Source organism: Tachyglossus aculeatus, chromosome 16 (assembly GCF_015852505.1).
Source record: "Tachyglossus aculeatus isolate mTacAcu1 chromosome 16, mTacAcu1.pri, whole genome shotgun sequence".
Classification (NCBI taxonomy): Eukaryota; Metazoa; Chordata; class Mammalia; order Monotremata; family Tachyglossidae; genus Tachyglossus; species Tachyglossus aculeatus.
The window spans coordinates 1,390,229-1,406,504 of NC_052081.1; the positions used below are offsets into that span (position 1 = coordinate 1,390,229).

The 16,276-nt window shown below is 50.5% G+C and overlaps 1 protein-coding gene across 2 annotated transcripts in view; it reads left to right on the top strand.

The window, feature by feature from the left end:
* The window catches only part of DDR2 (discoidin domain receptor tyrosine kinase 2), a 52,063-nt gene that overhangs the window by 21,209 nt on the left and 14,578 nt on the right, over nucleotides 1–16,276 (top strand). For both annotated transcript variants that reach the window (XM_038757988.1, XM_038757989.1), the window contains 2 exons: nucleotides 10,893–10,997; nucleotides 14,947–15,049. In XM_038757988.1, coding sequence (XP_038613916.1) covers nucleotides 10,913–10,997; nucleotides 14,947–15,049 — 188 coding nt within the window. In that variant the 5' untranslated portion in view covers nucleotides 10,893–10,912. The remainder of the gene's footprint in view (nucleotides 1–10,892; nucleotides 10,998–14,946; nucleotides 15,050–16,276) is intronic.

A 16,276-nucleotide genomic window follows, 5' to 3' on the forward strand; every position in this document is an offset into this window, starting at 1 on the left:
TCTAAGCAGGAAGAAGAGCAGGAATCTTATCCTCATTCTCAGGAAATCAGGCCTACCAGCTCTATTGAATTTTTTTTGTGGTATTTGTTAAATGCTGTACTAAACTCTGGGGTAAATACAAGTTAATCGGGTTGAACACAGTCCCTGCTTATCGATTCTCTCCCAAGCACTTAGTACGGTGCTCTGCACACTGAACATCCTCAATAAATGCCATTGGTGGATCGCTTGATTGGTTGATAATAATAATAATAATAATAATAATGGCATTTGTTAAGCGCTTACTATGTGCAAAGCACTGTTCTAAGCGCTGGGGGGGATACAATGGGATCAAGTTGTCCCACGTGGGGCTCACAGTCTTAATCCCCATTTTTACAGATGAGGTAACTGAGGCTCAGAGAAGTTAAGTGACTTGCCCAAGGTCACACGGCAGACTTGGGGTGGAGCCGGGATTCGAACCCATGACCTCTGACTCCAAAGCCCGTGGCTCTTTCCACTGAGCCACCCTGCTTCTCTGATTGATTCAGATGGGGGACACTGAGGCCCAGAGAGGCGATGCTGAGAGCCCAGAGTCACACTCTGTTGCCGAATTGTACTTTCCAAGCGCTTAGTCCAGTGCTCTGCACAAAGTAAGCGCTCAATAAATAGGATTGAACGAATGAATTATGATCGGCGGTGATAGGCTAGTTTGTTTTGTGTTTTTTATGGCATTTGTTAGCGCTTACTATGCGCCAGGCACCGTACTAAGCGTCCTGGGGACTCCCCAACTCCCCAGATTGGAGGGAGAGGGAACCCCACCCCTGGTCACTGGCAGCTGGAGCAGGGAGGGGGCCGCGATTTCGTTGTTTTGTTCATTTGCTCATTAGTCTCCCCTGGCCCAGTGGTGTGACTCACTCACATCAGATTTTCATTTGGCTCTTTGGAGCCAAGCTTCTCTGGGAAAAGCTAACTAACTCTTGAGAAAAATCTCTACCGCTGGAAGAGACCTTGGGAGGTCATCCGGTCCAGCCCCCTGCCTCCGGGCGAGGGAGTGACTAAATGCGGGGAGAAGGGGTATTCCCTTTCAGTCGATCAATATTTTTTACCGGGCTCCTAGAAGGTGCAGGGAACTCGCCTGAGTGATTGGGAGAGCCCAATAGAGCTAGAAATAATAATAATTATAGCATTTACTAAGTGCTTACTGTGTGTCAGGCACTGTAATAATGATAATAATGGTATTGGTTAAGGGCTTACTGTGTGCCAAGCACTGTTCTAAGCACTCGGGTAGATACAAGGTAATCTGGCTGTCCCACGTGGGGCTCACAGTCTCCCTCCCCATTTTACAGGTGAGGGAACTGAGGCACAGAGAAGTTAAGCGACTTTCCCAAAGTCACGCAGCTGATAAGTGGTGGAGTCGGGATTAGAACCCACGACCTGATACTCACGCCCGGCCTCCTGCCACTAAGCCACGCTGCTCCTGTACTAAGCGCTGGTAGACACGACCCCTACCCTCGAGGAGCTTCCAGTCTACTGTTTGGGCTTGGGCAAGTCACTTAACTTCTCTGTGCCTCAGCTCCCTCAGCTGTAAAATGGGGATGGAGACTGTGAGCCCCATTGGGGACAGGGACTGTGTCCAACCCGATTTGCTTGTAACCACCCCAGTGCCCAGTATGGTGCCTGGCACACAGTAAACGCTTAATCAACCAATCAATCAATCGTATTTATTGAGCGCTTACTGTGTGCAGAGCACTGTACTAAGCGCTTGGGAAGTACAAGTTGGCAACATATGGAGACAGTCCCTACCCAACAGTGGGCTCACAGTCTAAAAGAGTCTAACAAATACCACTCTTATTATTACTGTTAATACTTGAGAGCGGACAGTGGAGTAAGTAGGCATGATTTCTGCCCTCAGGGAGTTTACATTCTAGCTGGGGAGACAGATGCTCAAATTACAGGTCAGAGGATATAATCGAGTATAAAGATGAGAACAGAAGTGCGACGGGGCCGAGGTCACTAATAATAATAATGATGGTATTTATTAAGCGCTTACTATGTGCAAAGCACTGTTCTGAGCGCTAATGTACTTAGCTGGCTCTGAAGTGTTGATGTGGTGGTTGGGAGATTTAAGGTGGGGATTAGAAGTGAATCTCGGAAGGCTTCCTGGAGGAACTGTGATTTCAGAAGGGCTTTGAAGATGGGGAGAGCTGTGGATTTTTTTGGATGAGGAAGAGTGGGAAACCCAGGCAGGGGGGAGGGCATGAGCAAGAAGATGGCAGTGGGAGAGATGGGGACAAGACACAGTAAGAGGAAAATAGAGTGCGAGCTAGGGGATAGTGGGAGAAGAGAGTAGATGGTTGGGGGGGGGTGGAGGAGAGCTTCTGGTTCCACCCCCTTCAACTTCTGGCATTCAACCACTGAGTACCTGGTCATGGGCCTGCTGGATGCAGAGCAAACAATCAGTGGTATTTATTGAGCGCTTACTGTGTGCAGAGCACTGGCCTAAGCACTCAAGTTGGTAGACACGATCTCTGCCCTCTAAAAGTTGACACTGCAGGCCATGAAGGCCCCTTCCTTCCTCTCCCCCTCGTCCCCCCCTCCATCCCCCCCATCTTACCTCCTTCCCTTCCCCACAGCACCTGTATATATGTATATATGTTTGTACATATTTATTACTCTATTTATTTATTTATTTCTTTTACTTGTACATATCTATTCTATTTATTTTATTTTGTTAGTATGTTTGGTTTTGTTCTCCATCTCCCCCTTTTAGACTGTGATCCCACTGTTGGGTAGGGACTGTCTCTATATGTTGCCAATTTGTACTTCCCAAGCGCTTAGTACAGTGCTCTGCACATAGTAAGCGCTCAATAAATACGATTGATGATGATGATGATGATATAGGGTGACTGCTATGTACTGAGCTCTGTAACGGGTGTCCGTTGCATTCCAGGCATTGTGCTGAGCTTACTGTATGCAAGCAGTCTATTGTATACGTCCTGTATACAGTACTGCATTGACTGTATGTCAACACTTGCTACACTGTATCTGTCCTGTGTGTACAGTACTGGGCACTTAAGGTGTGCAGAGCACTGTACTAAGAATTTGGGAGAGTAGTAATAACGATTATGGTATTTGTTAAGCATTTACTATGTGCCAAACATTGTTCTAAGCACGGGGGTAGATATAAGGTAATCAGGTTGATCCCTGTCTCTGTCCCACGTGGGGCTCACAGTCTTAATCCCCATTTTACAGGTGAGGTAACTGAGGCCCAGAAATGAAGTGACTTGTCCACGGTCACACAGTAGATAAGCGGCGGTGTTGGGATTAAAATCCACGTCCTCTGATTCCCGAGTCCGTGCTCTTGCCACTGGGCCATGCTGCTTCTTAGCTAAGACAGCGGACAGGAACGTGTCTACCAACTCTGTTATGTTGTATGCTCCCAAGCGCTTAGTACAGTGCTCTGCACACAGTAAGCACTCCATAAATACAATTGATCGATTGATTGAAGGATTAAGACACAGTTCATGCCCTCAAGGGATTTATGGTCTAACAGGAGATGCTTTGATTGACTGGAGACTGTAAACTCAGTATGGGCAGGGAACACGTCTACCAATTCCGTTTGTTTTATTGTGCCGTGCACATAGTAATGATTGATCGATTGATTGAGGAATTTCCTGATCTGAATCCTCAAGCCACCGGGGGCTTTGGTATTTTGGTCGCATCCTGATGTAAGGGAAGTGGGGTACTGGGGGAGGCGTAGGACCCAGTCCCAAGCTGCGCTCTTCCTCACTTAAGGGACAAAAGAGGTTTTAAAACCAGGCCGGCCCTGAGGAGATTTCAGAATAGAAGTGGGATATTTCCCATGAAAATGTTTCTCTTTGTGTGGGAAGAAAGATACTGCAATAATTCGAGCCAGCCAGACAAAGAAAGCGATTGTACTGCAGCATTGTGAACTGGGATTGGGTAGCCTGAAGACAGCTGGAAACACACACACACACCACTGACAAACACAACCACACCCAGCACTTAGTACAGCGTTTGGCTCATAGTAAGCACTTAGCAAACACCTCAGTTATTCTCATTCCATGCAGCACAACGGGAATCAGAGCCCTCAAGAATTCCCGAGGGCCCCAGGCCTCTGTCATCACAGCTCAACCTCCACCGAAGCGGCCTGTACCCAGACCTGAGCCGGGTTTCACCTCCTTTCACCTCTTGAGACCAAATTGGAGGCAGGAGGAGGAGGAGGAGTCAATCAATCAATCGTATTTATTGAGTGCTTACTGTGTGCAAAGCACTGTACTAAGCGCTTAAGAGGAGGAGGGGTACAGGTCCTGGGTCATAAAACCCCTGGAGGGGCCACGTCCCTTCATAATGGTGCCCTGTCTGGTACTTAGCATGGAGTAGATGTCCATCCAGTGCTGGCTAGGGTGATCATGGCCTAATAATGATAATGATAATCCAGGCCTGGGAGTCTAAGGATCTGGGTTTTAATCCTGCCTCCACCACTTAGCTCCTGCGTGACCTTGGGCAAATCTCACTTCAATTCTCTGTGTGTAAAATGGTGATTCAGCGCCTTTTCTCCCTCCCACTTGGACAGGGACTGTCTGACCTGATTATCTTGTAACCACCCCAGCGCTGAGTATAGTGCTTGGCTCCGCTCGTCCCGCTTTTCATTCATTCAATCGTATTTATTGAGCACTTACTGTGTGCAGAGCACTGGACTAAGCGCTTGGGAAGTCCAAGTTGGCAACATCTAGAGACAGTCCCTACCCGACAACGGGCTCACAGTCTAGAAGGGGGAGACAGACAACAAAACAAAACATATTGGCCTGGCCCCCATGGCTCAGTGGAAAGAGCCCCGGCTTTGGGGTCGGAGGTCATGGGTTTGAATCCCGGCTCTGCCAGTTGTCAGCTGTGTGACTTTGGGCAAGTCACTTAACTTCTCTGTGCCTCAGTTACCTCATCTGGAAAATGAGGATGAATGTGAGCCCCACGTGGGACAACTTGATCACCTTGTAACCTCCCCAGTGCTTAGAACAGTGCTTTGCACATAGTAAGCGCTTAATAAATGCCATTATTATTATTATTATTATTGTTATTATTAACAACCTGGCCGCCAGTTCCCAGTGCCCTTCAAAGCCCTACTTCCCTTCAAAGCCCTACTGAGAGCTCACCTCCTCCAGGAAGCCTTCCCACACTGAGCCCCCTCCTTCCTCTCCCCGTCCTCCCCCTCCCCATCCCCCCTCTCCTTACCTCCTTCCCCTCCCCCCAGCACCTGTATAGATGTTTGTACAGATTTATTACTCTATTTATTTTACTTGTACCTATTTACTATTCTATTTATTTTATTTTGTTAATATGTTTTGTTTTGTCATCTGTCTCCTCCGTCTAGACTGTGAGCCCGCTGTTGGGTAGGGACAGTCTCTATATGTTGCCAACTTGTACTTCCCAAGTGCTTAATACAGTGCTCTGCACACAGTAATTCAATAAATTCAATAATTCAATAAATACAATTGAATGGAATGAATGCCATCAGGGTCCCGCCCTCCCCCGCCCCGCCTCCCCTGCCCCCCTGCCCTTCCCCAGTACCTTCTCCCCTGTTTCCCCCTCCTCTCTGCTCCCCTCTTCCTGCTCCCTTATTCCTCTGCTCCCTCCTCTTCGCCTGCCTTCTCCCCAGCCCTTTCCTCCCTCCCTCTTCTCCTCCCTCTCTAATCATCATCATCATCATCATCATCATCATCATCATCGTATTTGTTAAGCGCTTACTAGGTGCCAGGCACTGTATTAAGCACTGGGGTGGGTACAAGCAAATCGGGTTGGACACAGTCCCTGTCCCACAGAGGGCTCACAGTCTCAATCCCCATTTTACAGAGGAGGAAACTGAGGCCCAGAGAAGTGAAGTGGTTTGCTCAAGGTCACCCAGCAGATAAGTGGCAGTGCCAGGATTAGAACCCAGGACCTCCTGACTCCCAGTCCCATGCTCTATCCACTAAGCCATGCTCTGCCCTTCCTCCTCCCTGCCCACCCCCTCCAGCTGGCATATAATAATAATAATAATAGCATTTATTAAGTGCTTAGTATGTGCAAAGCACTGTTCTAAGCGCTGGGGAGGATACAAGGTGATAAGATTGTCCCACGGGGGGCTCACAGTCTCCATCCCCATTTTACACATGAGGGAACTGAGGCCCAGAGAAGTGAAGTGACTTGCCCAAAGTCACACAGCTGACAATTGGCGGAGCCGAGGTTTGAACCCATGACCTCTGACTCCAAAGCCCGGGCTCTTTCCACTGAGCCACGCTGCTTCTCGGGCATATCCCCGTTCCCGCCTCCCCATGCCCCCGTTTCTCCCTGTCTCGCGACCTCCTTCTCTCCAGCCTCTGCCAGGCCTTCTCCCGGGGCCGGCACTCGGGTCTCCCAAGCACTTAGTACAGTGCTCTGCACATAGTAAGTGCTCACTCAATAAATACCACTGATTGATTGACTTAGACTGTGAGCCCCATGTAGAGGAGCCGTGCTGCCTAGTGGAAAGACCCCAAGCCTGGGGGTTCTAATCCCTGCTCTGCCACTTAACTGTGGTATTGGTTAAGCGCTTACTATGTGCCAAGCACCGTACTAAGCACTGGGGTGGATACAAGCAAATCAGATTGGACACAGTCCCTGTCCCACATAGGGCTCACAGTCTCAATCCCCATTGTACAGATGAGGTCACTGAGGCACCGAGAAGTAAGGTGACTTGCCCAACGCCCCACAGCAGACATGTGGCAGAGCTAGGATTAGAACCCACGACCTTCTGATCCCCAGGCCAGTGCTATGTCCACAATTCATTCATTCAATCGTATTTATTGAGCGCTTACTGTGTGCAGAGCACTGTACTAAGCTTGGGAAGTACAAGTTGGCAACATATAGAGACGGTCCCTACCCAACAAGATGGTACTACCTGCTGTGTGACCATGGCCAAGTCACTTAACCTCTCTGGGCCCCCGTTCCCTCATCTATAAAATAGGGATTCAATACCCATCCTCCCTGCTACTTAGACTATGAGCCCCATGACCTGATTATCTCGTAGCTATCCCAGCGCTTAGAACAGCGCTCCACACGTAGTAAGTGCCTAACAACCATATTGATTATTATTATAAAGTGGGCCAGGGATTGTGTCAGGGATTGATCTGGCCTGGAATACCCTCCCTCCACACATCTGCCAAACTAGCTCTCTTCCTCCCTTCAAAACCTTACTGGAGAGCTCACCTCCTCCAGTAGGCCTTCCCATACTAAGCCCCCCTTTTCCTCTGCTCCTTCTTCCCTCCTCATCGCTCCCCCACCCTGCCCTTTTCCCCTCCCCACAGCCCTTGTGTATATTTGTACATTTTTTTATTTATTTTCTTAATGATGTGTATATAGCTATAGTTCTATTTATTCTGATGGTATTGACACCTGTCTACTTATTTTGTTTTGTTGTCTGTCTCCCCCCTCTAGACTGTGAGCCCATTGTTGGGTAGGGACCGTCTCTATCTGTTGCTTATTTGTACTTCCTAAGCACTTAGTACAGTGCTCTAGTAAGCGCTCAATGAATACGATCGAATGAATGAATGAATCTCATGTCTTACCCAGTGCTTAGCCCAGTGTTGGGCACGTAATGAGCATTTAACAAATCCCACAGCCGTAAAGCTGGGAGGATGGGGGTGGAGAGGGGAAATAGGTTGGGTTTTCCCCAGTTGAAGGTGTGGCCACCTGGAAGTTGTTTCTTGCTGACCCTCGCTCACTCGGGGATGAGGGTCATAATCAATCAATCAATCGTATTTATTGAGCGCTTACTGTGTGCAGAGCACTGTACTCTGTCACCTCGGCTTAGCACTGAGTCAGGGGTCAAGTATTGGACAGGTTTGCTGGGGGCAGAGAGAGGGGGCAGCCCGGGCTGCCTGCTCCCGAGGCAAGGCCCTGGATTCTGGCACTGTCCATCCTTGTGGTCCGAGACCCAGAGTCAGCTCTCCCCTCTCTGACCACGGCCCGGCCGCAGGGTCCCAAGGTGACCGCCTCTCCCCCACCCCTCCTCGGGCCAACCCCAAGCGTCCCGTGGAATGCAGGCCACGGGTCGTGACCCCATGGGCTCCCAACCCTGCCAGGCCCCAGTCTGACTCCACTGGCTCTCTGCGGCCTGTGGTGGGGGGGCTGGGACTGACCGCTTGACCTGCTGGACTGGTTCGGGGTATTTGAGGCCGCCCGGGCCCTGGTGATTGAAACGCAGCAGGATGCTGGCGGGAAGGGAGGTGGGAAGACGTCCAGGGCTTGAGTTGATGTGGGGGCCTCTGACAGCAGGGGCTGGGGTGGGGCTGGACCTGCTTAATAATAATAATAAATAAACATATATTTATTATTTAATAATTTATTATTTAATAAAAATATTTAATATATATTATATATATATAATTGGCATTTCTTAAGCTCTCACTATGTGCAAAGCACTGTTCTAAGTGCTAGGGAGGATACAGGGTGATCAGGTTGTCCCATGTGGGGCTCACAGTCTTAATCCCCATTTTACAGATGAGATAACTGAGACCCAGAGAAGTTAAGTGACTTGCCCAAGATCACACAGCAGACATGCGGTGGAGTCAGAATTCGAACCCTTGACCTCTGACTCCAAAGCCCGTGCTCTTTCCACTGAGCCACGCTGCTTCTCTTAAATAATATTTAAGCACTTACTATATGCCGGGCACTGTACTAGGCACTGGAGTGGATCAAAGCTAATCAGGTTGGACACAGTCCCTTTTGCATAATGGGCTCACCTTCTTTATCCCCATTTTACAGATAAGGCACAGAGAAGTGAATTCACTTGCTCAAGGTCACACAGCAAATAAGTGGTAAAGCAGGGGGGTTTAGAACCCAGGTCCTTCCGACACCCAGGCCTGGGCTTTCTCCACTAGGCCAGGCTAGGGGTGTAGCCAGAAAGTGTGTGGTTGTGGAAGAAGAATGTATGAATACCACGCTCCAGTTCCCCCTTCCCACCACTGGTCGAGTAATAATAATAATTACGGTATTTGTTAAGCACTTACTATGTGCCAAGCACTGTTCTCAGAGCTGGCATAGATACAAGGTAATCAGGTTGTCCCCCGGGGGGCTCACAGTCTTAATCCCCGTTTTCCAGACGAGGTAACTGAGGCACAGAGAAGTTGAGTGGCTTGCCCAAGCTCACACAGCAGACAAATAGCGGAGCCGGGATTAGAACCCATGTCTTCTGACTCCCAAGCCTGGGTTCTTTCCACCAGGGCACACTGCTTCTCTACCCCTGCAGGCAAGTGGGGGGCTTCTAGTCCAGGACAAGCTCGCTGTGGTTGCCTAGAGCTCTGACCTCCCCTACAAAATCAATCAATCAATCAATCGTATTTATTGAGTGCTTACTGTGTATAGGGCATTGAACTAAGCACTTGGGAGGGTCCAACACAGCAATACGCGGACACATTCGCTGCCCACAGTGGGCTAACAGCCTAGAGGGGGAGACAGAAATGGAAATAAATCAATAAAGTATGGATAGGTAGGGAAGTGTTGTGGGGCTGGGTGCAGGGTAGAATAAAGGGAGCAAATCAGGGTTATGCAGAAGGGAGTGGGAAAAGAAGAAAAGAGGCAAGGCCTCTCAGAGGAGATGTGCCTCCAATAAGGCTTTGAAGATGAAGAGAGTACTTGTCTGTCGGATACGAAGAGTAAGTCAGTGAATCGTATTTATTGAACACTTACTGTGTGCAGAACACTGCACTAACCGCTTGGAAGAGTACAATAGAACAACATAACAGACACATTCCCTGTCCACAATGAGCTGACAGTCTAAAGGAGGATGCAGACTTAAATATGAAGGGAGGGCGTTCCAAAAAACAAAATAATAATAATAATAATAGTAATAATAATGGCATTTGTTAGGCGCTTACTATGTGCAAAGCACTGTTCTAAGCGCTGGAGTCTGCCGCCTCCTCTTCCAGGAAACCTTCCCCGATTCATTCACCTTCCTTGGAACATTAAGCCAACAGCCTCCCACCATAATTGTAACAATCGCTATGAGTTGAGCACTGGGGTAGATAGGAGATTCATTCATTCATTCAATTGTATTTATTGAGCGCTTTCTGTGTGCAGAGCGCTGTACTAAGTGCTTGGGAAGTACAAGTTGGAGATGAGCTGGTGAGATCCAGTCCCCATCCTACACTGGTCTGCCAGTAAAAGAAAGGGCTTGCAGCCCCAGGAGGATGGGTTTATAATAATAATAACTATAATGATGGTATTTGTTAAGCGCTTACTATGTACCAGGCACTGTACTAAGTGCTGGTTTACTAATGGTTTACGTCTTGTAGTCTATAAATATCAGTGATTGATTGATTCGTTCAATCGTATTTATTGAGTGCTTACTATAATAATAATAATAATAATAATAATGACATTTGTTAAGTGCTTACTATGTGCGAAGCACTGTTCTAAGCACTGGGGGAGATACAAGGTGATCAGGTTGTCCCTCGTGGGGCTCACAGTCTTAATCCCCATTTTCCGGATGAGGTCACTGCGGCCCAGAGAAGTTAAGTGACTTGCCCAAAGTCACACAGCTGACAAGCGGCGGAGCGGGGATTGGAACCCATGACCTCTGACTCCCAAGCCCGGCTTCTTTCCACTGAGCCACGCCGCTTCAGTGAGCTCTGCTATGAGCAGAGCGCTGTACTAAGCACTTGGAAAGTACAATTCAGCAATAGAGACAATCCCTGCCCACACCGGGCTTTCGGTCTGGAAAATTGATTGTCCTTGCTCCTACCAATTGGCATCTCTCCCCCCCGGAGTGAATGGGTTCCTTGCATCCGTTGTATCTCCCCCGTGCTCAGCACAGTGCTGGGCGCTCAGTACATGCTACTGATGGACTGCTGTGGATTTTCTGATTTCTCTGCCTCTAGCGCTGACAAACTCTGCTGAGATGATCGTCCGCTGCAGCTCGCCCCTGGTCCTACTGCTGCTGCTGCTACACACCTTCCCAGCTGGCAGAGCCCAGGTCAACCCAGGTAACCGACCCCTGTGGCGGGCACGGTTGGCGGGGCGGGGAGAGGGGGTCCTCCAAGACCAGGGCCACCAGGAGCTGGGGGCCAGCCCACAGAATGGAGTGGCCATTTCTGGGGGCGAGGGAGGGTGGGCGGGGGCAACGGCTACCGGCAAGAGCCTCCCCTCTGGTCTCGTCGGGATTTAGGAGGGAAAAACGTCCAGAGGGGTGAAGGGCCCCTGGGAGTCCCCAGCTCCAACCCCAGCCCCGCCGCAGGTTTTCACGATTCCCCCATGATTGCCCAAGATACCCCTTGGCATCCCGTCCCGGTGACCCGGTGCAGTATCGCCAGACTGACAAGCTTCTCCTAAGAACTGCATAATCAATCAATCAATCAATCGTATTTATTGAGCGCTTACTGTGTGCAGAGCGCTGTACTAAGCGCTTGGGAAGTACAAGTTGGCAACATATAGAGACAATCTCTACCCAACAGTGGGCTCATAGTCTAGAAGGGGGAGACAGAGAACAAAACCAAACATACTAACAAAATAAAATAAATGGAATAGATATGTACAAGTAAAATAAATAGAGTAATAAATATGTACAAACATATAATAATAATAATGATGGCATTTATTAAGTGCTTACTATGTGCAAAGCACTGTTCTAAGCACTGGGGAGGTTACAAGGTGATCCGGTTGTCCCATGGGGGGGGCTCACAGTTTTCACCCCCATTTTCCAGATGAGGAAACTGAGGCCCAGGGAAGTGAAGTGACTTGCCCGAAGTCACACAGCTGACAAGTGGCAGAGCCGGGACTTGAACCCACCACCTCTGACTCCAAAGCCTGGGCTCTTTTCCACTGAGCCACGCTGCTTCTCTAGAAGCATAGAGAACTGCATAGAGAACAGAGAAGCAGCGTGGCTCAGTGGAAAGAGCCCGAGCTTTGGAGTCAGAGGTCATGGGTTCAAACCCTGGCTCTGCCAATTGTCAGCTGTGTGACTTTGGGCAAGTCACTTAACTTCTCTGTGCCTCAGTTACCTCATCTGTAAAATGGGGATTAAGACTGTGAGCCCTCCAAGGGACAACCTGACCACCTTGTAACCTCCCCAGCGCTTAGAACAGTGCTTTGCACATAGTAAGCACTTAATGAATGCCATTATTATTATTATTATTAACATAAGCACGGCCATTGCAATCAAGCAGTTGTATTTATTGAGTGCTTACTGGATGCAGGGTACTGTACTAAGCACTAGGAAGAGTACAATATGACAGAGAAGCTGTATGGCCAAGTGGAAAGAGCACAGCCCTGGGAGTTAGAGGACCTGGGTCGTAATCCCGATTCTTCCAATTGCTTGCTGTGTGACCTTGGGCAAGTCGCTTCACTTCTCTGTGCCTCGGTTCCCCTGTTCTCCCTCCTACTTAGGCTCTGAGCCCCATGGGGGACAGGGACCATGCCCAACCTAGTTAACATCTACCCCAGTGCTTAAAACAGTGTTTGACACATAGTAAGCCCTTAACAAATACCATAAAAAAAGAAACAGAGTTGGTAGACACCTTCCCTGCCCACAACAGTCTGGGTTAATAATAATTTTGGTATTCGTTAAGTGCTTACGATGTGCAAAGCACTATTTTAAGCACCGGGGAGGATTCAAAGTGAACACGTTGTCCTATGTGGGGCTCACAATCTTAATCCCCATTTTACAGATGAGGTAACTGAGGCCCAGAGAGGTTAAGTGACTTGTCCAAAGTCACACAGCTGACAAGCGGCGGAGCTGGGATTTGAACCTATGACTTCAGACTCCCAAGCCCGTGCTCATTCCACTGAGCCACGCTACTTCTCTAGGTTACTCCCAACACCCCATTCAGCCCAGGACCCTGCCCCACCGGAGCCCCAGGACCCCCCGATTGCCCTTCAGTCCACCCTTTTTCAGTGGTGGAGTGGACCACCCCACACCCTTGGTTGTCCCCCCAGTGACCCAGCACAGATACCTTGTTCATTCATTTATCCCTCACTGGGCACCTGTCGTATGCCACAGCCCTACCAGAGCCGCGGCTCTGGATCTATTCTGGATTCCCCCAGGATCCTGATAGCTGGGGGCCCTGTGTGTTTGCATGTGCGTGTGCAGTAGTGTGTCTGTGCGTGTACACACTCCCCTGGCTGCTGCACACAGGGGGCCATTGATGGGGCTTTGGGCGCTGGAGTCGGGGGGGAGACAGTAAACACTAGGGAACAAGCAGCCCTTTCAGGACGCCTCTTGGCAGCTTTGGCTGAAAAAATCTTCCGCTGCCCTTCCTTCCCCGGGCCCCGCCTCTCCCTGGGCCTGTCCCGGGCACTGATGGGCAATCAGAGCCTGGCACAACGCGGGCAGGAGCAGCCTGGGCCGGGAACTTTCCACTGGCAAGGATGGGCAAGAGTGGGCCGCTCAAAGCTCCTCCCCTTGGCGGGCTCATCCTGCGGTGTTGCAGAGCTGGGTTGGGGTGGATGGTAGTGCTGCCAGGGTCTGGACTGAGTGTGGCCAGGCCCAGGGGGCAACCAGAATGGTGCCAGTCCCTCTGGGGAGCCTGGGACCATTCATTCATTCATTCATTCATTCATTCAATCGTATTTATTGAGCACTTACTGTGTGCAGAGCACTGTAGTTGGCAACATGTAGAGACGGTCCCTACCCAACAACGGGCTCACAGTCTAGAAGGGGGAGACAGACAACAGAGCAAAACATGTGGACAGGTGTCAGGTCATCAGAACAAATAGAATTAAAGCTAAATGCGCTTCATTAACAAAATAAATAGAATAGTAAATATTTACAAGTAAAATAGAGTAATAAATCTGTACAAACATATATACAGGGGCTGTGGGGAGGGGAAGGAGGTAGGGCGGGGGGGATGGGGAGGAGGAGACGAAAAAGGGGGCTCAGTCTGGGAAGGCCTCTTGGAGGAGGTGAGCTCTCAGTAGGGCTTTGAAGGGAGGAAGGGAGCTAGCTCTAGAATGGGTTCGAATCCCGATCCGCCGCTTATCAGCTGTGTGACTATGGGCAAGTCACTTAACTTCCCCAGGCCTCAGTTCCCTCATCTGTAAAATGGGGATTAAGACTGTGAGCCCCACGTGGGACAACCTGATGACCAGGCCAGTAATTACAACGAATTGTTCACTCCGGTTTTGGTCAGCATTTACTCTGTGCCAACCACTCTACTAAGCTTATGGGAGATAGAAAATAAGCAGATTGGACACACTCCCTGTCATCTGAGGCTCAGTCTAAGGGGGAGAGAGAACAGGTATCCACATTCTTCAGGCAAGGAAAGAGGCATTAAGGCCAGTGTACCCCAACCCCAAAAGAAGGCAACAGGAAGCAGCATGGCAGCAGCAATATTATTATCTACCCCAGCACTTATAAAAGTACTTGGCACATAGTAAGTGCTTAACAAATGCCATTAAAAAAAAAGACCAATAGATGGGTGTCTGCTGGGCACCTGCTCTGTGTGGGATTCATTCATTCATTCAATCGTATTTATTGAGTGCTTACTGTGTGCAGAGCACTGTACTAAGCGCTTGGGAAGATGTTGGCCTGGGCTCCAGGGAGCCCTGCTGGGCGTCCTGTGGGCAGACAGGAGTAGGGAGAGTCAAGAGGGAGGGCAGCTAAGAGGATGGCTAGGGAGGAGCAGAGAGCACGAGCTGTGGTGGTGTGAGGGAAGAGTGCAGATTGGTCCGATGACCCAGCTGGTTGGATGGTTGGACCCTCACTGGACCCGAATGTTCCTATTCAGGGCTTGGGGCTGCTGCATCCATCCCCACGAATGGACCTCATGGGCACCAGCGATGGCGGGGGTCGGGAGGACTTTTCCGATGGCCCCGGGCTCTGAGGCAGGGCCAGGCCGAGATGACTCAGTCACTCCTGTCCCCTTCGCCGGCCAAACCAGTCCACCCCGCCCTCCCTGTCTCACCCACCTGGTGTCCGTCTGACCTCTCCGCCTGCAGCTGTGTGCCGCTACCCGCTGGGTATGTCCGGCGGCCACATCCCCGATGAGGACATCACCGCGTCCAGTCAGTGGTCCGAATCCACGGCCGCCAAGTATGGCAGGTGAGCCCCTGCCAGGAGGCTGAGCTCGGGGGTGGGTGGATGGGCACTCCCTGAGCACCTACTGCATACATGCTCTGCATGCTCTACTGAGCACTTGTGAGAGTGCAACAATCTACCAGTTGTATTGAGCACCTGCTGTATGCGAAGCACTGAACTGAGCAATTGGGAGACTACTACAGAGTTAGCCGTCAAGAAGCTGACGGGCTACTGTGTATAGACCACTGAGCCACTGGGAGAGTACTAGAGTGAGTACACATGAACCTTGCCCTCAAGGAGCTGACGGTCTGGCTGATCGCCTGGCAGTCCACCGCAAACCAGAAGGGGACCAGCTTCCCGGTGATGGCCCTCCTTGGCACCAGGCTCCGGCCTGGCTCGCACCAGGAGGTGACCGGTTTCAGGAAACAGACCGGCCAGCTGCCAGTCCCCTGCTAAGCTCAGCAGCTGGCGCGGGGAGGGCTGGGTGAGGGGGCGCAGCTGCCAAACTAGGGAATTTTCCATCTCCCTCCACCCGGGAGCCCTGCGCTTGCCGCTTCCTCCAGAGGTTTTGGAGGGGCAAGGCCTGTGTGGGTGGGATGGCAACGAGATCTGCTGAGAGGTGGAGCCCCAGAATGAAGCCGGGAGGCCCAGGGCACCCTGAGTCCTGATGGGGCACCAGGGGGTTGGGAGGAAGTGGGTGCTAGTTGCCCTCCTGGACACCCACTCTCAGGGTGGAGGGCATCTGACACCCCTGACTCTCCCCCAGTGAACCAGCCAAATCACCTGACATTCCAGGCTCCCCCACCTCCTCGCCAGTGACTCAACATTGACCATCCAAAACCCTGACTCTCTCCTTTCCACCCTTGACACCCCGCAGTGATCCAACATGGATCATCCCACACCCCTGACTCTCTAATCATCCATACAGGCCCCCTGGTCCACAGACTATTTAAATCCTGCTTGAGTCTCCAAAAGTCCCCAATTTGCCTGCCCTGGCTAAGATGGCAGCATCTGCCCTCTGCTTGCTAGACCTGGACCTGGCATGACGGAACCTGGCATCCTAGCTCAGGGGACTCTCAGCCTTCATCCCGGAAACAGGGGCTGGGGGATTCCTCCAGTGATCAGTTTGGGGCTAGGAGGGGGCAGAGTTTCAATAAGTCGACTTTAAGGAGCTTACCATCAACTGTGGGACCCAGATGGGACCTAGGAGAGGCAAGGCAGAGCTCCTTGAGAGGGCGTGGATCTTGTCTA